Source organism: Dermacentor andersoni, chromosome 7 (assembly GCF_023375885.2).
Source record: "Dermacentor andersoni chromosome 7, qqDerAnde1_hic_scaffold, whole genome shotgun sequence".
NCBI classification, from domain to species: Eukaryota; Metazoa; Arthropoda; class Arachnida; order Ixodida; family Ixodidae; genus Dermacentor; species Dermacentor andersoni.
Genome location: NC_092820.1, coordinates 163,128,138 through 163,151,242, shown reverse-complemented (window position 1 = coordinate 163,151,242; position 23,105 = coordinate 163,128,138). Strand labels below are relative to the sequence as shown.

Sequence of the window (23,105 nt, the reverse complement as noted above, 5' to 3'; positions counted from 1 at the left end):
CAATCATGGCCCGCCCTTCTGCTGTCACCGATTCTCCAGGCGCATGGTGGATTAACGCCGCCGTAGTCCGCACTTCTCTGAAGGAAGTTCATGGTCAGTTAGCGCTGTCGTCCTCGCTGGTTTTCTGAAGGGCGCCACCACCGCGGGTCGATCGAAGCACGTGCAGCGGGCTGTAATGGCTTTGCAGAGCAGTACTCCTGCAGGCCAATCCTAATAGGCTATAGGCTTAGCGCTTTTTATTTTTTAGAGAAAATTATACTGTGCCTATTCGTTTATTTGTCGCGTAAATCGACACGCGTGCGTGCAGTGCGTGCGTGGGGAGTGATTTATGCGTAGAACCAGCGCTTTCGAGAGAAATGATTGGACCTGGCTGAGACGATATTTTCATGGGCTATAGGCTTAACGTTTTTTTTTATTATTTAGAGAAAATTAATCTGTGCCTATTTGTTTATTCATCGCATAAATGGGCATCAACGCGAGCGTGGGGAGTGATTTTTGCGCAGAACCAGCGCTATCAAAAAAACTTATTGGACCTGGCCGAGACATCTTCATAGGCTATAGGCTTAATGTTTCTTTTTGCATTTTTTAGTGAAAATTAATCTCTGCCTATACGTTTACTTATCGTGCATATATATATATATATATATATATATATGTAGAAATCTTTGAAAAACAAATTTGCAACGTTTCGGCCAATTCCCGGACGAAATATTGTTAATGTCCAACCTCGATATAGCGAACGCTGATTCAACGAAATTAGCGATGTAACAAACCATTTTCATTTACCGATCTTCAATTGAAAACTGTGCATTAATTTTAGCGATTTAACAATGTGATTTCGTGACACGGTTTCGGTATAACGTAGTTTTCAGCCATTTCAAGCACGTACTTGGAATGAAAAGAAAGAAAGAGTAAAGAATGTCGGCCGAGATAAAAGTTATTCGAAGCGTCCTTGCGCATGAAACGTTTGAGCGGCAAAACCTCCGTCAAGGCTCCCGCGCCGGCACGCGGTAGACGCGTCGCCGTTATCAAGCACCTGCTAGGGATGGTGAGGGGAGGGGGGGTGCTAGGCTAGAGGGCAGGCCAACACCAGCTTTTCTAGAGGGTGTTGGGCGGGCACGCTGTCGCGTGCGTCCATGCGCCGGCCGCGTGCCATGTATTCGAGAATCTCTCTCTGCGAGAAGTGTAAAGGCCGAGGCGACGCGGTTGGTGCCTTGATGCGCGTTGGGTTTCCGCGCTTGCTGGCGAAACTGTTTGCGAGGCATGAATATCCGTATATTTTTACAATTTTATTTTTAAATTGTAGGTGCCGGTTGCGGGCACCAAGCGCGGTCAGCCACGGCGTCCAAGACTTACGGCGCCGCGCGACGCAACACACGCAGATCTCGGGACTCCGTGAGCCGCGTCGATGCATTGCTCTCGGCGCGATCTGCACCGCAGGCGCTGATAATCGCGCTATTACGGCCCGACCCTCTTGCAGTTTGTGTATAAGTGCTTGCTAACAAGAAATATATCCACCAGAAATGCTGTGGGGAATTTGTGAAGTTGTTTTCACTTCTCGAATTTTAAAACCTCGAATTCACGAAATTCACACTTTAACGAAGTTTCCCGCTGCAAGTACAAATTCGTTATGTGGAGGTCTGACTGCATTACATATAAGCATCTTACGCGCCAAAACCACATTATGATTATTAGGCACGCCGTAGTAAGGTACTCCGGATCTATTTTGACTACCTGGGGTTCTTTAATGTGCACCCAATGCATGTTGTACATGGGCATCCTTGCATTTCGACCCCACCGAAATGCGGTCGCCGAAGGCGGGATTTGATTCCGTGCCCTCGGGCTTAGCAGTGCAATGCCACGCCACTACGCCCCCCATAAAGTTGCCAAAACGATACAAACAACTTTGTTCTTTAGCGTGGATTTCTTCAAATAACTATACAGCTTCCAGGAACTCTTATTTTTCAACTATACACACACGCACACACACACACTAGGGAGTGTTAGCCAGCGCCACCACTCACTCCCAAGGCTAGTTCTAGTAGGCAAACATAACCCAGAAAGAGGATGGGAAAATGGCGCCGCGGCACCTGAATTGGCAAGGGCATTGCACACGTAATGCGAAGACGTGGATTCGTATCTCACCTGCGGCCAGTTGTTTTAATACGAAAGCATTACATGCCCCCTTACGCGAAAATCCGTTGGCGTGACTGAAAGATGGTACCAAAAATGGCCGACGCCGCAAAGAGGGAAAACACATCACAAAATGCTCGGATTGAGACCACATTTCTCGGGGAGGTCCCTGTGAACAAAGTAAACATACGCCTTTGAAAAGAAAATTTCGTAAATTTCGGTCTAGTGGGGGAATCTAAGGCGGACCTCCGGGGTGCCAGACGAGCCAGCGCCTCTTAAGGCCTGTGGACTGTAGCACTCAGGGGTCGTAGTCTCGGAGTCTAGGGTCACACTGAGGGTCGCTCTCTCTAGCCTACACAGCCGGTGCGTCTCGTAACGTGTAGCTGGCCTACGCTTCCGGGGTGTCACACGTAGGCTAAGCGGGCCCATGCTCTCATCCTAGCCTTCTTGACGAGGGTTGCTTCTTTCGTGACGAGTATGAGGTCGAGAGGATGGAAGAATGGAACAAGAGGTTTAATTACATAGAAGAAGCAAACTTATTTACAGAAAAAGGTCTTACTCATATTTGCAGAAGCACGGAGCGTGGTACAATCGTTCTCATAGCATGAGCTACATGTCAGAGCAGACATCTTTCTGGGAGAGCAAGCCAGTGGAGCCGAGAAAGTCCGCTTAAATCCACCTTGTCCTCCGCAGGTCCCCAAGCCAGGGAAATCTACGGTCACACCTTACTCCAACCGGAGCGTCCTAATTTGCCGGCTCCGCCTTGAGAGCGAGGGTACGCACGATCACTCCCAGCGCCTTCGTTCAGTGAACACAATCTGCGAAGTAACCCCAGGGGCACACGGTTCATTGCCCTATAGAAAGAAGGGGACGATCATAGACAAGCTTCATGCTTTACTCAATTAACACGTCTTGGCTCCTGGGGTGGCCAGGTAATTAGCTGGTTTGTCTGTCGATCGACTTTAGCGGCTGTAAGTAAGCGGCATAGAATGCCCTTTTCCTGGAGTTTCTTGGTCCCAGTGTTGCAGTCGGCCACCGAGCGGCACCATCAACCACGTATTCGTCATACGTGTCTCACCTGCTGGTCTATCTGATGGGACGTATCGTTGGCTTCACAAATATGATTAGTCGCAGGAAAGCAGGAGAAGCTCGAAGCTTGCTGCCCCGAATGGCCAATCGTAACAGCACCTCTGCTTTACGACATATGCTACTTGGACCGAAATTTCCACTGCCAAGCCTGGCATGACGAAAGCAGCGATGTCAGAATAACTGCGACATGATCAGGAGCATCCCTATTAGATTCTAAGGCAGTCAGGCAAGGTAGCATGACATCACAAATCGAAGTGCACTGGCCTAGGAGGCATTGGACGAGCACGCTTCCCCGCCGCCACGGTTCTGGTTGGCTAAAGGTGTCTAGTGCGTGCGTCAATGCACATATCACGTTGCATGCGGGCAAGCAAGCGTGTCGACACTTGGTACGTTTTGATTTGGCTTTACCGAGCGCAGTTAGAACGCGCTGACAAGGAAATAGCGGAAAAAACATTTCACCGAAAGGACTATAATGCTTTCGCATTCCCACACATAAGCCTTATGAAGTCTACTTGCCGAATTTTTTTCACTTTTCATTTCCATTTAATTATCAGTTCTTTAATTAGAGTAAGAACTACAGATAATGTCCCCTATGCTGTCCTTGGTGACATTGTTTGTTGCCTTCCTATATGACTAAAGAAAAATAAAATCGGGCCCCTCTGTTTCCTTTGTTCTTATATAAAACCCTTGAATTGATATTTATTTTGTAGAGTGTAATACTGGTTTTGGCCACAAGATGGACGGTAAAATGTCAAGACAAACTGCTTCACCGAACTTCGAAGAAAACTTCCCCAAACACGGCCTCCCAACCGCAGCCAGTTTTGTTTCATCGAAACTGTATAATTAAGGTGCAGCGTATATGGTTGTATCAGGAAAGCAAATAGTACAGTCTTCTCATTAAAATACACGACTAAATCAATCCTTGTCAAAAAAAAAAATACTATTTTTGGTAGCTGGCTCTGATGTGGTTATTGTCCTTTAAATAAATTATAATGTAAATGTATCTGAGTCATTGAAAAAAGTAAACATTCAGGAGGTTTATAAAGCTGGAGGGGTGTCATTGCAGGTTGGGTACTACTACTAAAAGGAGTCACATACTGGAAAAGCTTGAGAAACATTGCATTATCAACTTTTACAAAGTGGGGCAGTACATGACCTTGTTACGCATTTTAGACTTCTCCCCACAGCCTGCTAAATGATCGGTATCAGCCTGTGTACAGTAGTACAAGTTTTGCACCTTCTTGCTATGTTTAACTAGCGCCATTTGTACCAGTATAGTCTTTTAGGGCTGCTCCCTGAAACAACAGTTCTCCAAAAACAGGTGGTGTCATAAAGCTTCTAAGCTATGCATTTCACATTTATGGTGTTGTTACTGTGTGAGAGGTTAAGAGATAATCTATATTGATATGTGTTGGCATGGCAAAGCAAGATAACTCGCCTTACGAAACTCTTAAATATCAGCACAGCTTTTTTAATAAACAAGTATGAAGAGAAATGGGCTTGGACATTTCCTCCGTCTTTACTCTGTGTCTAAAACAGCCATAAAGAGGAAACAAACAATCGCTGCAAGCATTTCACCTTGTTGACAAACATAGAATTAAATGATTAAAGAATGTTAAAGCAAGGGCCAGGAATATAGACACAAAAAAGTTTAATAGTTATATTTCACCACTAGTACGTGAAAATTTCACTTAAAAGTGGCACTAATATGTCCCACTTTTCATCAAAAGGTTCAGTGACCAAATCAACGTTTGTCCCGTGAAATACTGCAAAGCACTTCGCTCACTAGCAAATGACAGGGCGCAAATGGTGGTGCGAGATCAAGCGGAGTAGTCACCTAGTGGACTGTGGCAAAATTAGTGTCACATGGTCCACATGATCACGTGTGCTCTGTCAGACTGAATTTTCTAGCAGCTAGCGATAAGAGAGAGACATTGTTTACATACTTAAATTTTTATTAAACTTCCAGGAAACAGGCTTATAACTTCTATTCCGCACCAGCAAAAAAGATCACTCAGGGGCGATTGTTAGGACCAGAAAAATGCTTTCTTGGCAAGTGCGGCGGCTTGCTTTTATACAATGTTCTGCTGCAGTGCAGGCATAAAATGAAGACCGAAGGAAAGAAAAAAAAAACTGCCCAGTGTAGTCGGTAGTGACCTCGGCGATCACATGCGTGGAAAGCATGCCAAATAGCATGCGCACTGAAGTAGAGGGTAAGGTCTCCTTCAAGTTTAAAAAAAAAAAGCTCCTTTTAGCAACAGCCGACAATCTTCAAGTCATATGTTACTGTAACGGCCTCCAACAACACCTACTTCCAACCTTTCACTGAAATGCTAATCGACCACACAATACACTTTTCTATCCCTATACAGAGCTTCCAGTCAAGCAAAAGATGAATCAAAAGTTGTGAGCATATCAGTCCATTATGCCTAAGTCAAACTAAAGCATAGTGCAGAATGATGAGACTCCTCAGCAGTCTTTTAGACAAGGTTTCACTGCAAAATGTAGCAGGTTTCCTTCAAAAACATTTCTTGCCTAATTAAGAGTCTGCACTGAAAGAAACAAAATTGAGTGTACACATGCCAAGTTGCATTGTGTACAACTTGGGGTGCCTTAACCATCAGCTTCCCCCCCCCTCCCCCCTAACGACTCTCTGCCAATGTTTCTACAGCATCAGCCAAGCTAACACTGGTGAAACAATTGGAACTGCTTCACCAAAGCAAGGAATCGGTACTATTCCTTACCATCAATATAACCATAGACAATCCCACACACCAACCAAGCCAGCACAGAATGATCGCTGTGCAAGTGTCTCAATGAAAATGCCAAATGGTCGGAAGCAATTATGTTGTCCTAACAACACTATCTTTATTTTATTTATCCTTCATATCTTCCAGCCAACTTTCAGTGCATAAAACAAAAACAGATGCATGTTCGATTAACAAAACATGATTTGCCTGGAGCTGCTGGAAAGAACGGACAATAGAAAAACATTCGACGAGCGCACGCAAGTGTTGAAGCCTTGCTACACCAACCTTTTCTCTGATCCTTGGTCATGAAAGGAAAGACCGACCCCACAATTTAAGAAAATGTAAGGAGTCTACTGTCACAGCAATTTTCTTTGCTAAACACAGTTCTGCATCAAGCAGAACTCAAGGAGCAAACACTCTTAGGGATCCACGCTGCTCAATACTTGTTTTGCTTTGATAAACAGGTTTCCCATGTGCAGAAAGCTCTTTCTTTTGGTGCTGGACACTTGCTAAACCCCAGGTGAATGAGAATGCCCTACCATTTAGAACAAAAAACTTGACTCGGAGCACATGATTCTGGAACTGGCAGGCTTTGTCGATTTCTTGGTCAGTGGAAACAATCCACTGAATGGAAGCATTTGGCAGCTAGCTCGTTCGGGAGCGTGAAGCTAAAGAGACAGCAGAAAAGGAAACAAATAAAAGAGTGTGAAGGAAGATAACGGCCACCCTAACTGCAGTAAACGAGATGGTGAAGAAGCAGTCAGTTCTGCACGAGGCGGCTTTCAAAGCAGTCTTCTTCACCCTTTGTCAATTCTTGCCTCGCCGTCGCTGCCATTGCCACACCACTTGCACGTCATCATAGCAGCCAGAGCTTGAGCCTCAGGGCATCAACCCCATTCAGGTAGTATCGGAAGAGCCTCTTGTCACGCACGAAGCCCAGGTTCTCATACAACCTAAGTGCTGGCTTGTTGGTTATCTCTGTCTCGAGCACCACCTAGCAGAGGAAAGAAGGTGGAAAGAAATAAAAATAAAATCAGAGGCAGAACAGGGAGTGTTGGCTTGTAGACTGGCACTACAATTAGCGGCATCTAGCATCAGGGAATAAAACCTTTGAATGAACGAATAAAAAAAAAAAGAATAAACAAACATATTTCCTTTTACTGCCATCTGTAGACCCTAGTCAAAGCAGACATCAATGGCCTCTACAGTCCCACAAGGACTTATGCTCTTAGAACCGCTTAGTATGCAGGCTGCATGTTACACACAAGCTAGTGCAAAAAGGTCGCAATATATACATTAGCACCAGTGCGTCAAATCAAAGCAAAACATTTTTCGATTCCCAGTTCAGCAAAAGCAGTTTGATTACAGTTCAACACCAGAGCAAAAAAGATTTGAACTGTTCTGGACCAGCTTATGTTTGTTAGCATAATCTATGAATTACAAGAAAACAGGGTGCAAAAACTCAACGGTGTTTTTAAGCCCTACAGAAAGACAAAAAAAAAGGAAGTACATGAGCTATGTTCTTCAGGCCACAACTAGTAACAAAAAAATCACCCTGTGAATGACCATCTCATAAGCAATACTTCACATCTGTAACACCTAGTTCAGTTGACATATCAGTGTGATCAAAAGCAACCGCCCCCCCAGCTAGAAAAAGCGTCTTTACTTCAGCAATCATCTACAGTTCTCCTACCATCTGAAAGCTATTGGACGGTTGCCAATTTTAAATGTTCGGGAGTGTGCCACTTCTAAAGGTGCTGCCACTTCTAAAATGACAGCAAGCTCTGCATATGCCTTGCATTTCATGTGAACTAGTTCATGGCAGCCCAGTGTCAGTTTCACGGTCGTGCAGAACCGGCCCAGCACCTCCTGTGTGAGCCTTGTGCTACCTGTCCATAAGTGCCGGGAATGATGTAGATGCACTCTGCGCGAAGCATAACCCAGGGGAAATGAATGGCAACGTGCAGAAAATGCCATATTGCAAAGTGCAGCACTTCCGGAACTTGTTCCAGAACTACAATAAAAACGGCCAAATACTTTTATATCCATGGCATCATAATGACATACCAGCACGAGAGTTCAAAAGCAAAGAAGAAAAGGCTGGTCTTCATTTTTCCAGCAAAAAATAAACCCTATCCTGCCAAATTATTGAAGATATAGCTCTGAAACGATACATTATCACTCTTTGTGACGTTCCTTTAGTATGTAAAAACAGTGCAGTTATGTCTCAATGACAACTTTAAAGTAGTAATTAAAAAAATGTAAACTTACTTCATCAGCATCGTCGCTTATCATGGCCCGTATCGCCTTTAGCACCAGTGTAGAACCTAGTAAATAAAGAAAAGAGTCAATATGAGTTGAAAAGCTAGCATAAATAGAGAGAGATACCGAGTTTAATGAGAAGCTTGAGATATGATGTTTAATGAGAAGCTACTCTAGGTGCCAGGGAGAAAATTAGATTATGTACACAGTGACCATGAAGACACCCAGTTGGCCCACACACCTACAAACACAAATTTGCACACTGACACTACTCACCAAGTCTCATTGAGACCTGAAGGACAAAAAAACTCAAAAGTGCCTTCGTTGTGTGCAACATACAGGTGGTACTACCCCATGGGCCTACAATGTCCCGCCACTAAGACGCATGTGTAGCATTGCCTTCAGAGACCATCTGACAGGAAATGACTCCAGTCACTCAACATGCTGCAAGTCCTCGGGAACATTGCACAGAGAACACATTGGCAAGTGCATCCAATGAACTCATACACACACATCTTCAGGTCACCGTAACCAAACATAACAGACCTCTATAAAATGAGAGTTATTATAAAAAATAGAAATAAGGTTCTTTTGTAATGCTTGCCATCTGTAAACTTTCTTGTGCCTAGTGCGTGGCTGCTTACCATGTCTGTAGCTACAAACCGGAAGGCTCATATTTGCACAATCGCATTTTCATATACTGTGAAAAGCAAGCAAGACCTTTCAAGCCTCTTAAGTGCAGTTTACAATTATGACTTACAGAGTGCACAAACAGCACTTAATCATTCTGCGCGACAAAAATTATTGAACGTGCAACTGGTCATTCCTAATAATTCCTGCGAAGCTTGGAAGACTGTTGAAAAAAGTAAACTTTACTGCGGCAATAAGCATGCTCCTACACCATTAACCCTTTGAGGGTCAATGACGTAAATATATGGAGGCGTGAACAAGTCCGAAAATGGTCGATGCCGTATATTTACGGCGCCGTCTGTGCGTTTAAAAAGTGCACCCATTTCCTAACTTTTTCTTTTCTGTCATGTGCTGCCACTATGTGGGAATACAGGGAATTTTTTTCGCGCACCTCCCTCTCTCGGTTTTCATTGCATGGTTTGTTTTAGCACTAGTTTGCTCCCACGCGTCTATATAGTACCACCCGCGCATGGGTGCGGGCGGGTGGTGGTTCGGGTTTTGTTTTCGCGGGCAGTTTCGGCTTTTTGGGCTTGCAAAACTGATGGCTATCTTGTTACTAATCGCTCAAAGGGCGACCGCCTCTTTCTCGCTCGTTCAGTGCTCACAGGGGCGCGCACAGGAAGGATGCCGCCATGCATGCGTTTCGCTGCTTTTTTTTTTTTTGACACTCGCGAAAACTAATTGCTTCTGGTTGGCGATAGGATGAATATTAGCGGAAGTTTGTCACACGTTTTGCTTTTTTGATGGGCACACAACCAAACAGTTTTCTTAAGTGCGCGCATCTACGCAGTTCGATTATGCTATGGATGAAAATCCATAGCGTAATCCACCCAATCCACCCAAACGGGTTCCTCAAAAGAAAAGCCTCACAGTTGAAGAAAAATTCGTCCTGGTCTGGGACTCAAACCCAGAACCACCGCCTTTCCCGGGCAACCGCTCTACCATCTGAGCTAACCAGGTGGTTAGCAGATGGCAAGGCAAAATCGAATTTGTCAACAACTTGAAGCAAAGGCAAGAGTTTGACGTAATAGTTCTGCGGAAACCCGCAAGGTGGAGAGAAGCAATTAATAAAGTAAAAGTTAGACATCCACCCAAACGTAGCTAATTGCTACAAAGGAAACCCATGCGGGTTCCTCGGAAGAAAAGCCTCACAGTTGACGTCTCACTTTCCATTTAATTACGTCTCTCCACCTTGCGGGTTTCTGCAAAACTCTTACATCAAACTCTTTCCTTTGCTTCGAGTTGCTGATAAATTTGACTTTGCCCTGCCATCTGTTAGCCGCCTGGTTAGCTCAGATGGTAGAGCAGCTGCCCCGTAAAGGCGGTGGTCCCGGGTTCGAGTCCCAGACCAGCATGAATTTTTCTTCAACTGCGAGGCATTTCTTTCGGGGAACCCTTACGGGTTTCCTTTGTAGCAACTAGCTACATTTGGGTGGATGTCTCACTTTCCCTTTATTAATTACTTCTCTTCACCTTGTGGGTTTGCACAGAACTATTACGTTGGAGTCTTTTGTGTAATACAGCATTACTGTCCCATTACATGACCATCAGGGCACTCAAAAGACCAGTCGAATGTGTCGTTAATACATCTGGTAACACCTACAATGGGCACTATTTCAGAAGAACCCCACAAAGAAATGCCAAGTTAAGTTGGATTTAGACTACAGTTCTGGGACAAGAAAAGTGAATGTTACAATTAAATGATAAGCCAAAAGAAACACATATAGAAAGGCAGGTACCAATGCCTCTTTGCATGTCACCTACCCGCTCGCCAACATATCAAGAGCTTTGAAACTGCCTGCTTAGTGCTAGCTAAGCATTGATATTCATCAACAAGGGTGCATTACACTGAAACTAAAAGTGGAAATAACTCAATCTTGCAAATCTAGAATTTTTTATTTCTTTTCTGTATACTGCAAACTTTTTCACAAGTTCATGCTGGAGTGAACATGCAGAGGGTGCAAAAAACAAAGTACAACAAATCTGAAAACTTATTCCAGTACAAAAACGAACAAGACGTACAAAAATACGGTGATGCCTGCTACAGCGCACTAAGATAATCAGCAGCACCCTGGGGGCACAGAATCTAAGGAGGGATTGCAGTAATATTTCTTTTTTTGCACAATACAAAGAATGTGAACACAAGATTAAAAGAATACCCTACCAGTCCGAACTAACTTATAGGCACTTATTAATGCCTCCTTACAATAGTTTGCAGTCACTAGCCATTTCTTTCTTAATTGCAGGGCCAAATTATATGACAAGTTGAATCTACATTAAAAATAAAGCACTTTTCATTGCATGATCACTGAAAATTAATAACTACCATGTTCCAGAGTTCCAAGTTGAACTTAGCTATGGTGGGTTGGAAAAAAAAAAAAAAATAGACGATTACATGAGAACAAGTATGCAGAATTTGTTGAAGTTTAGACGCAAGCACAACGAACAAGCACTCACCTATCTTCCTTTTGCGGTACTTGGAGTCTACGGCCAGCATTGCAATGTAGCCTCTCTTGACCAACTTCTTGTGAACATCCAACTTGCAAACAATGGCACCGACACACGTCTCACCATCCATCGCCTGCGAAGCGAGGGCACAGTGTCATGCTGCAAACAGGTTGTAATTGGAGCTCTCCAAATGGAATGACTACGTCTCACAATGTGTACTGCGACAAGATGGGACACATAGCGCAGTTAAAGCACTGCCCAACCAAGAGCAGGACATGTGGTGAGCAGCAGCTTCATCAGATCAGAGACACCCCCCCACAAGTCAAGTAACTGATACCAACTTCCACTGGGAGGACAGCCATAGAATTTCCTACCAAAATTACTAAAGAGAACCCTAATGCAGCAGTCATTCAACAACCACATTGACGACACATAATCCAATCTGTCTAATCATCATGCCTGTGGCTTTAGACATTATTGCAGCATTGTTTTTTTATGCTTGATCTAAATTAAAAAAAAAAAAAAGTTCTATTTCATTAGCACCTTCATGAACATACATAATTACTGCAAATTGTTGTATTTGTAACACAATACATTGTTGAAAATGAGCAACATGCAGAATTCCAACATCATTTGAAGCTAGAATGACAAAGCTTATAGGCAAATCAAAGTGCTGCCCATAATTTTCATGCTAGCTGAAGCACTATACTTGTAGCTGCTGTAGACACTACACTCTAGGAAAAGTTTGCACAATTTGGGCCTTGTCCCCAAATAATAATTATCTTGAATGCCTTTCCATTTACTAACACAGTGTACCCAGTACTTCCAGGTCACAAACGGCATGCATGTTAACAGCATGACAGAAAAATTTTAACAGGAAAGCAGCAAATGCAGAGTTTTCAAGAAAGGAGATGCAAGCAAGACAGATGTTTGTTGTTGTGGGACAAAGATACGCCTCAAAGAGAATAAACCCTTTTTTTTGTGTGTAGTGCCAGAGTTCTTTCCAGTAATTTTTGAAGGAAGCTCTGTGGATGTAGTGAGCAAGAACAAAGGATCAGGGATTCTCATCCTGCAAAGGGAACATTCATGCTGCTTCTGAGAGCAGGGCAGCAAGGCAAAGAGCGTGATCCAAAATGCCACTTGAAAAAACATTGCTCACACTAGCAAGCACCAATATTAGCTGTTCTCGTCACACAAGCACCTTGCTTTTTGAATGCTCGCTTGTGATCTCGTGATTCGCAGGCACCACACATTTTCAGCGGTCGTCAGTGCGGCGAGGCGGGATTGCAAACTGAACTTAGTAACATGGGAGGCGAAGTGAATGTTCGGAAAGTGAGATGCCTGCGTGATCTTACCCCTGCTGTCATGTGCGAGGGGGGCCTTCCCTCTGACAAGATTGTGCAAGCAGTACACATTTTCATCTACATGTATGAATGACATCTTGGAAATTTTCAAAAATCAACATGACTGTGAGGGCTGCAGGGAGTCATCACGGCCCAATGTGATAATATGTTGCTTAACGTTTGGTTGGACCCACACACTTTCATAATGATATGAGCTGTCTTATGCAACAGAAGATTTTTCTGTGTGGTTGACAGCATCAACATTCAAGAGGAACATGGTCATGTTAGACTGATAAGAGAGAGAGAAATGATGCATAGAAAGGCAGGAAGGTTAACCAGAGGTAGTTCCGGTTGGCTACCCTGCACGGGAGGGAGGATTAAGGGGGATAAAAAGAGAAAGAGAGTGGAAGGGGGAGATAGAGAGAGAGAAAAAGAGATGAGCACAAACAAACCGCATACACTATGGAGCGGGAGGGGGCGGCATTCTTAAAGTCTATCGTGAAGGCCCGTAGACCGCAGGAATCTTAGCAATGCTAGTAAGGCCTTCAGCATGGATGTTCTTTGGGAGCACTGACCTAAAGCTTTTAGTTGTGATAGTGTACGATTGTCGAATTGGTCCAGCAGTCTGCACATCACTTCTCTCTAAGCAGTATACCGAGGGAAGAAAGAGATAATGTGTGCAAGCGTCTCATCGCTGCTGCATGTGTTGCATGTGGGGCTGTTGGCCATTCCAATAAGGAAAGCATATGACTTTGTAAATGCAACGCCTAGCCACAGACGGTACAGCATGGTTTGTTCATGTCGTGTTAACCCAGGCGGTAGATGCATCTGTATATCCAGAGACAATGAACGCCAATGACACATGGTGTCGTTACATTATTGGCATCTCAAATAGGCTAGTCTGACCATCAGAGGATGCTTGGTAGGACTCAAAAAAAAACAGCAGAGGGAAATGAAGCTTTGCAATTCACAGAACAGCTTCCGATGAACAGCAAGAAAATTAGGAGAAAAAGATTGCTCTCCCCAATTCTGTGAAGATTTTCTCCTTATAGCATAGACATCACTACCAAAGGTTTCTAGGAACTGCAGGAATCGATCCAAAAGCTTCATAAATATGCTACACTGCATCGACAGAGAGTGCTATGCTGCTCTGCCACTAGATGATGTCTCTAGTACCACTACTGAGTGCATCTGGTTGTTTTTGTTGTCGAGGGCAAAGGTAACTGGGAAGGTTGCCAATGGAGACTCATCAAATATTACAAGCATTTGGAGAAAATGCTACAGGCCAGAGTTGAAGTTGTGAGTGCCTCAACCTAATCAAGAATGGCAGCATGTTCGAGGAGGATGAACTGGATGCCCTTCAACTGGGATGAACAATGCAAATAGACAAAAGCCAGCCCGAAGTTTCATGAAGATTGCCACTTGACCATCAAAGAACATACTGAAGTCCTTGACTTGTCTGTGGGACCTTCCATCAAATTCTGGTGGAAGGTCTGATGTAAGAGGCGATGTATGAGGCAATATACACTGCCTCAGGCACAAGCCACAGATGGTACTTGACATTATCCCTTGACAAGAAACTGGTGCCAGTCGAAGTCCGAGCCTTGTCTGGTAGTGTCAAGCCCTCACTCGGACACGCAAACAAGTTCTGTCATGCATGAAAGTCACAGCTGTGGAGGCGAATTCGGTTTATGTATAACTGTCTCCAAGCGATTTGCTACCAAACTGACACTGAGTGGATCGCTGACTGGAAGTTCAAAGCCTTCAAGCAGGTGGCTGTCCAGACTACCAAGCTCTGGTGACGCTCTTTACAGTGCTTGTTGTGTTTTGCTTTGGTTCATGTCTTAACACACCATAATGAAGGCTCCAGAGATACAGAGACCAACACAGGGCACAGTGAAAAACCCTGCATAAAATGGCGTCGATGAGTGCTTCTAAGCTTTGAAACCTCAATGAGACAAGTTCATTGGCGCAGAAGAGTACCTTGACTGAGATTAACTAAAGAAATTTATGTGCTGTGAGTACAGTTTCAATAGCAAGAGTCTGGGCAGTTGTGGATCTGTCCTTATAAGCAGGAGCCTGCAGTGTAAGAAGTAACCTACATTCAAACCAAACATTTAGGCATAACACATACTTAAAGGACCACTGAACAAGCTGTTCAGCCTTATTTATAGCAACTTGCAAACAAGCAACATGTGAAAATTGGTAACCGGAAAACCCTTTTCCTTGAACGATAAAAGCAACCTTTTCTAAACTGCTCGTCTTCTTGAAGATAGAAACACTTTGAACACAGACGTCAGCAGGGCAACGAAAACAAACTTTATGAAGCAAGTCCCGCTATTTTAGGAAGACCTTGCAGCCTTCTGAAGAAACAAAGCATACTAGGTGCTGAAATTACAGCTAAAAAGGAGCAGGCATGCAAGCACTACGTAACTTTACAATTAACAAGCGACAAGCACATGATGAGACAGTGACGTCATGCACTGCCTACATAGTGACAGCAGCTGGGCATGCCTCTGCGTGCTCCCAGAAATAGATTCGTGCTGACCCAACTTTCTGCGCGTCTATTTTCAAAGTCAGGCATCTGTTTGGGGGCCTGCGTCTCGACCCACACGCCCACATCGCATCGCTGCCTCCAATGCCAAAGCCACCATGGAACGGTGCCAGCGACCGACCGTGATCTCTGTTTTATGCGATGGACTCGAGAGTTATGCTTAGTGCTGTTTGCTTGGCATTTGCCCCACAGAGCAACCGGGATGCTGAACTGCACCAGTTGCCAAGAGATGTTTAACCTACTCTTTTGTCTTTTCCAGCAGGTCATTTTCAAAATAAATAAATAAATAAATAAATAAATAAATAAATAATGTAACAAGTAACATTAGGAGCAATGATGAAAATTAAGGATTGGAGCCAGTCACCGTGCAGGGTATGCACTCTTTCGAGCAACTTGAAAGGGAACATTCAAACTGCTTTCAAGAGACCATAAAGGCTCAACAGAAATGCTGGCATAAAATTGCTCAATGAGACAACCTTAAACAGTAAAGCTACTTGCTTAATTCTACATACTGATGTCCCATTGCAGCCTATATATTGCAGTTTATATATTGCAGCCCATCTATACATTGTTTGTAATCCACTCACTGTCTATTGAAAGAATAACAACTGAAACGGAGAGAAAAATGATAATAAAAAGAAACTGAAACTTACTACATATAAAAATATTATATTTAGACCCACACATGAGCAATAATTGTTTAAGAGTGAATTTGGTGTTGTCTGTCGTACTGCTCACAAGTGTACACTTTAGTAATTACAAAATTCTTTGATAACTATTTTCCTAGTCACGAAACTTCCATGCCAACCAAGCACCAGCCACAACATGGTGCAGCATCATTCAGAGGGCTCTAGCAATCAGTTGGAGGCAACTAACCTGCGCATGCATTCATACAAACTGTGTAAGGTTTCCTACTACAACAGAAGTCAGCCAGCACAAGAAGCACTGCATTCAATTAAACATCACAGATGGCACAATTATTTAAATCCAAAATCATGTGAAATGCAATAAATGCAAGAAGTTTTGCATCATCCCACAAAGAGTTATTCAGGGAAGTGAAAGATTCTCACAATGCAATGCCGATGCAATGTTTACTGCAAATTGTAAATGCAGTCAATGCACTTCTATGCCCTGTTTCCGTAGTTCCTCACAGCAGAGCCAAAGCTACGTGGCCTGCAAGTGCAGATTCTTGTGCAGCGAAACAAAGTGCCAAAGTTCGGAACCGGTTGCTTGACTAAATGGCCTTGACAACTGGCTTCATTGGCAGGTGTCTACTTGGAAGCTTCCCTGCATGCTGCAGTTGGCTTTTTGCATTACTGTGCTTTGCATTCCGATAAGAGGCTCTATGACACTGAAAACAAAGTTCTCCACTTGTTCAAGTGAAAATGTACAAAGAATGTAAGAAATCAATGCAATAAGTAAAAACAATTAATTGCGTTGTCACTAGCTAAATCAACATGCACGGTTGGCACAGCCACAACACCATAGATGGCTCCCTTTAAGTCCGTGCTTCTGCAGACTTGGCTGTGCGGTATCATTCCAAGCTGCTCTTTCACGCTAGAGGAACAAAGCAGCTGGCGTTGAACGTGCTTGCAACAGTGCGGAAGGAGTGCGGTGAAGGTGCAAGCACAAACTCTAGCTAAGAGAACGGCTGCACTTATGAATCGGCGAGCACACCCTGTACAGCTGGATTAGACGAGGAATCGTGTAATCGTGTAGCGTGTGCGACGTTACACGCTAGGCCGAGCGTTTCTTCTGTGCCTTCCGCTTACTCTGTCTCCTCTGTATCTCGAAGCATTAAAGGGCTCTGGAATCTCGAAGATGCACGCCTTATCAGTAGCAGGAGTGAATTTTCTACCACTGCTGTCACAACAGCTCGTTTTGCCGTGCAGTTCCACAGCGTTCGTAGGTGCTGCTTCTACTTGCACAGCAGTGGTTTATGCTAACAAACAGCAGGGCGCAGAAGGTCACTTTAAGATGCGTTTGCCCTTCTAATTGGCCGAGGACACCATAGCTTCCATAGTGCAGAGAGGAACTAATGAAACATTATAGTAGTCCCAGATGCCAAACAGCCTGTCATCACCACCAGCACTCATATTGGTTTTCAATTTGCAGCACTGTTCTACTAAGACATGGATATGAACAGAGTGACACCTCGTGTAATTTCACTGATACATCAGTGTTTTTGAGGTGGGGTAACCGGTATGCAGGCAAGACAGCTTCGTAATGTTAACACCTTAAAACTTGAAACAAAGCTCCTATGGTCCCCTGTGCATTTGCAGTGCAAAGCGTTTAATGGTGGAAAGCAGAAGGGTACAAAATTACCGACTATTGTATTTCTTGCATCCCTAGGAGACTAATCATAGAACGATGGTTGTTTTTCCCACTAAATGTAGCCATCAAAATCTTACAGGTTCAACATTTATAATGACAGCATGGGTGCACAGCATAGTAAACATTTGGTCAGTTCGGTTTGGTCAGTTGTAAGCTCATGCAGTAACAGTTCAGAAGTGCTGCCACAGCAAGACAGAAGGGGCCTCGAAAACTAATGCATAAGTGCCGGTGTGCTGCAGGTCTACTGCTTTTGCGTTTGTATCTTGTTCCTTTCGTTGTCAGGCGTGTGCTGCGATTGTATTGCAAATGCTCATTTTTGTCAGATTTGTGGCTGACATGCCACAAGGAATATGATGGACAGTAGCTTTTTGCCAGCACCCTAAAAGCAAAAATGAGCACATACCAATCTAGCTGCAACACTGGTGCACAAGTTGCCGTGATATAGAAAAAAAATTGAATACATAAATATTTTTAGGTGGGAAGAAATCACTTTGAATTCTAGCTCAAGCACCCTTTACACCTGTATCGGGTCACAAGGGCCACGTAAGGACACTGGCTTCTTTCGTGGACATGGGTGCTATCGTGATCAATTAATGCTGTTATACCACCATTCAGCAGCATGGTAAAATTTCTTGTCTGCTACTTTGTCGCTGCATGACATCTGCAGTGACAATCCCAGTGTTGCAGAAAGTTTAAGAACTGGGCCAAACTTCACCTGCACTTTCTTAAAATAAGTGACACCGTGCAGAGGGGGCATCATTTCAACTAACGTCGAAGTGCAGCACTGCCTGAACTGGTTCATAAACTGCAGGCGAATCAAAGGGACTTATTATGAGCTCACTTAGGCTTATCAGATTTGACGACGACGAGTTCAAGGTAATGCTATCAAACATCTTAATGTTTCAGTGGTATGCAAAAATGTAATCGAAAGCCTACAATGCATGTTTCACACATTGTTTCCTCAGAAGTCTTTTTAAACACTAAGAGGTGCCACAAAGTCATATATTTGCTCAATCATCAACAGTTTAAAAAGAATTTAAATTGTGGTGGTGTAACGACTTGAAACTGGACAGTTGATTACAGGGGTCTTCATAGTGGAGGGCTCAAGATTAATTTTTACCATTCCGAGTTCCTTAGTTAATGTGCACATAAATATAAGTACACGAACATTTTTGCATTTCGTCCACACTGAAATGCAGCTACTGCGAACAGGAATCGAATATGCAATCTTGTGTTCAGCCACAGATTCTCGCTGCCACGGACCCACCATAGGGTGTTATCATTAATTGGTGTCAGTTGCCACTCGCCAATAGCCATTTCAGAGAATGTTTAGAATGTGCTCTTGTTCTTGCATTGAAGACTTGCCCAACAGCAAAAGTAGTGCTGTTACATCTTTGTTAAAAGTTCTAAAGCTTAGTACAACTGTCAGTGGGCCTCGTGCACTGATCCTGTAGAATTTATTTGCTCATGAACTACAGAAATTGAGCAGGCAGTGGTTCTCACTATTCAGAGTGTCAGGCATGCCACAGGAGCAGCGCAACAATCGTCACTTGCAATTGCTTCAAAATTTCTGAAGAACATCCTACATTTAAGATGGCTACTGTCTACTTAGCTGTCCATAGTGAGTATTAGAACAAGGTGATCTCAGCACAAGGGGACTTCTTGCATTGCGTGCTATCAGAATACAGCAGCTGTGGCCATGGACCAAACCCATGACCTTAAGCTACCGAGTGCCACCGCCAAACCATAATGGCGGGTTAAGTGCAAACACAATATTTCTTTCACAGGGGCCCTGCTAGCTATTCTTAGAGTGCACATACCTGTAAGACATAGCATATCTTAAAATGTAAAACCTCAATTTAAAACTCCTTGATGCAAGAGGAAAACTCCAAAATGCAGTAGTCTTGGTGCTTGTGCCTGCCTCACACTTTGCCACTTCAAGGATGAAGATGCTGCACAATGTCTCATGCCACAGGTGCAAAGACAACAACAAATGAGCCATTAAAGAAGCAGATGAATTTTAACCTATTAAATTTTCTTTCTTTGTCGTTTTTGTTTACTACTTTGGCCCAATCCCGGCAATGCCCATCCATCTCCCACTTCAAAGGGATGTGGTTGCAGGCATTATGATCATTACCTGACATACATACAGTACATATGTCTGCACTCATAAGAAAAACTTGTACCCCTAGGGCTTGCCTTGTTCTCAAGTGATAACTGTTGCTTATATAGTGTGCACTTCTGTTTCTTTAACACGGCACTCCTGGTACTTTCAAATGCTGAATGGCACGCATGTCTTGGTACAATATTGAATTTATGATGGTAAATTATTGACATGTTGCGTTAGAGAAAAGAAGTGCATGCAAGAAAGATGATGATTATCGTTTCGGGAGAAGATGAGACCCAATGGGTGTTAATATTTTTTTAGTGTGGTCAATTGCAATCGTATGGGACTTGTTTCGATCTTGTGACGGCAGTAGAAAATTTATAGCTACAATCAATTAGCAGAGAAGCTTGTCACAACTATGTCTAGCATATGGTAACGGGCAGAAATTTTTATTACTAACACCATAGCCATACATTAACTGATAACATGCATTGGATGGATGGATGGATGTTATGAGCGTCCTCTTTGGAACGGGGCGGTGGGTTGCGCCACCAAGCTCTTGCTATTACACTGCCTAATGTCCTACCTAGGTTAAACAATAAAAAAGAGAAAAAAAATACTGTAAACTACCCCACCCAAATTTTCTGATCCCCTATTTCGAACTGTGCTTTTGTACGTCTCCGTTTTTTGTCGTTTTCCTACTTCTCTTCCACCAATCCTCCAATCGTCTCTTACTAATGCCTATTGCGGACTTGTTTACTTTTCCACTGCTCTCGCTGAACCCAAGTGCTTCAAGGAGGCCAGTGGCGCCTAAATCGACCACTGAGTGATTGAGTGACCATTGACAATCAATCATTGAGTGATTCATGCAGTGCCATCTTCTGAATCATCGTCGTCAGCCTTTATTTATGTCCAGTGCGGGACAAAGGCCTCTCCCTGCCACCTCCAATTACCCCTGTCCTGCACCAACTGATTCCAACTTGCTCCTGCAAATTTCCTAATTTCATCACGCCACCTAGTTTTCTGCCGTCCTCGACTGCGCTTCCCTTCTCTTGGCACCCATTCTGTAACTCTAGTGATCCACTGGTTATCTATTCTACGCATTACATGGCTTGCCTAGCTCCATTTCGCTCTCTTAATGTCAATTAGACTATCAGCTATCCTCATTTGCTCTCTGATCCACACTGCTATCAGCTATCCTCATTTGCTCTCTGATCCACACTGCTCTCTGAATGTTATGCCTAGCGTTTTTCGTTCCATTGCTCTTTGCGCAGTCCTTAACTTGTTCTCGAGCTTTTTTTGTCAACCTCCAAGTTTCTGCCCCATATGTTAGCACCAGTAGAATGCAGTGATTGTACACCTTTCTTTTCAATGATAGTGGTAAGCTCCCAGTCAGGATCTTGTAATGCCTGCCATATGCACTCCAACCCATTTTTATTCTTCTGTAAATATGAAAGAGCAAAGGCACTGTAGTGCCTCTTATGGACTCCATGTGTGGCTTTGCACATTCTTAATATGCATCCAGCAATAAGTCATCAGGCTAGTTGTACCTATGCAAGCACAAGCAAAAGTAACACTAAGCTAAATTTGCAGTGATATAAGGTTGTGCTATTTGGAGAAAGAACAGAGAATGAAGGTGGCTGCAGATCACATGGTATCTGGCCTTAACCTCTCTTAAGAGCAGGAAAGAAAACCTTGCCCTTCAGAATGACACTAACAGCAGGGCACTGATACACAAACAGGCCCGCGTCAAAGTTATGTCATCCACTACGTGGTATCTGTAGCAACGCTCTGGGTCGGAAGGCAGCTGCCTTCTATGGCTGACCTTAACCCGCGCGCAAAGCACCGCAACAGTGTTCAGCGTTGATCAGCAGAAAGCTGTTGGCCTTCCGGCAGATAGTACGGGGCTCAACGCTGACGGCCTTGATATTTTATACTTTTTTCTTTCTCTCGCAGGTCACGTGGCCTTCTTTCGAAAGTACCGCCAGCTATCGGCTCTTGGACGCCCCATAAGCGAAGGTTGCAGGGCGAACAAACCACAGAGCGTCGCTCCCCGAAAAACTTTGGAAGTAGTCCAGCGTGCGCATAAACGCACACATACACAACCGACGTTCGGCGCAGCTACAAAAACCCGCCGCGCCGTTCCGTGTCGTCTGCGCTTTTGACCCTGAGCTGCCGTCGCCCTCGGCCGCACAGCACGACTTTTTAACTCGCGCTCTCAAGCCAGACCACATGAACGCTTCCGCTACACTTGGGACACATCCGAAACGTGCCGGACTTCGCTGGCTGGGAGCTCGCGTCACAGCAACACTGGAAGAAATAAAAGGTGTGCGCCAAGCACCGACCACTCGAGCACATGTATACAAGGCGAGCATGAAGGCGAGAAAGCAGCGTGGCGACGCGGTGCATCCTTACCAGAAAGCACAATCGTGGCCAATTGTGTATGAAGTACCGGTACGTGTATATGGAGTAAGGTTCGGAGAGGTCCTTCTGAAACAGGCGCATAATGTCCGGCATCTGCCGCTCGGACTCGTACGCGACGTACGAGATGCCCTCGCCGCCACCGTCGGCACACGGGCTCGGCGGTGCGCGCACACCGTCGCTGCCGCCTGCCAAACGAAAATCACTGGACGGGCTAGGAGGTCGTTGAAGGGCTGATTGCGGCGGGCTCTCGCCATCGTCGCTGTGCCAGTGCACGACACCGTTGAGCTTGTCCGACGGCCCGACACCCACGACGGAGCACCCGTTGGGAGCCGCATCGCAGCGACTCAGGCTGAGTGTCTTCTTGAGATGCGCCGCGAGCAGTTCGTCAGAAACTTTCCAGAAATCGTGGTCCGCATCTTCGCCGGCGGCCAGGCCGTCAGCGAGTCGGTCAGCTGCCTCGGAACCCCGGTGGTGGCATCCTGCCGTGTGGTCGCTGTAACCTTCTAAGCCTACTGGCGAATGGTCCGCACGGTCGGGATCTTCCATCGTTCATGGACACGAGCTCGGGAGCTCCGGCTCATACTTCGACGCTCTGCTCCACCCGACGGCCGCACACTCCATCCAACGATCGACGCGCACTCCTACTACATCGCACGACGTGCCGTTAGCATCAGTGAGGAAAATATAATCGAAGAAATGCCTCCACTTATTAATCGAACAGCGCGAGCACCGCTGGTCTGCTCATTTCAGCACGATTGTAAGGAAGCCCGTGACGCATGCTCATTACGGCGATGTGTTAATGTAACGCTCCGCGCGAGGCGCACGAGCTGTGACGAAATCACATGGTAATGGAAGCTTAAGAAAGTAAATAAAACAAACAATGCCCGACACTCCGGCCTCCTCAATGTAGCTCCGCCTACGACAATCTTTGAAGTTCACCAGTCGAGAAGCTGCGAGGTCGCAAAACCAAC

General features: G+C 44.6%; 1 protein-coding gene across 1 annotated transcript; it reads right to left on the bottom strand.

Moving 5' to 3' along the window:
• Positions 1-4,856: 4,856 nt before the first annotated feature.
• Positions 4,857-23,084, bottom strand: LOC126533121 (N-alpha-acetyltransferase 30-like). The gene is made up of 4 exons (XM_050180394.3): positions 22,126-23,084; positions 11,382-11,505; positions 8,244-8,299; positions 4,857-6,966 (listed from the first exon to the last, which is right to left on the bottom strand). Exons 1-4 carry the CDS (start codon positions 22,678-22,680, stop codon positions 6,829-6,831), a joined length of 873 nt encoding a protein of 290 aa, XP_050036351.1. The 5' UTR covers positions 22,681-23,084; the 3' UTR covers positions 4,857-6,828.
• Between the last annotated feature and the right edge of the window lie 21 nt (positions 23,085-23,105).

Excerpts from the sequence above, each read along its gene's own strand:
- LOC126533121 (XM_050180394.3), bottom strand. The coding sequence starts at position 22,680 with ATGGAAGATCCCGACCGTGCGGACCATTCGCCAGTAGGCTTAGAAGGT. Across the intron at positions 11,506-22,125 it reads GGCCACGATTGTGCTTTCTG|GCGATGGATGGTGAGACGTG; the intron begins GTAAGGATGCAC and ends CTCGCTTCGCAG. Across the intron at positions 6,967-8,243 it reads TAAGCGACGATGCTGATGAA|GTGGTGCTCGAGACAGAGAT; the intron begins GTAAGTTTACAT and ends TTCCTCTGCTAG.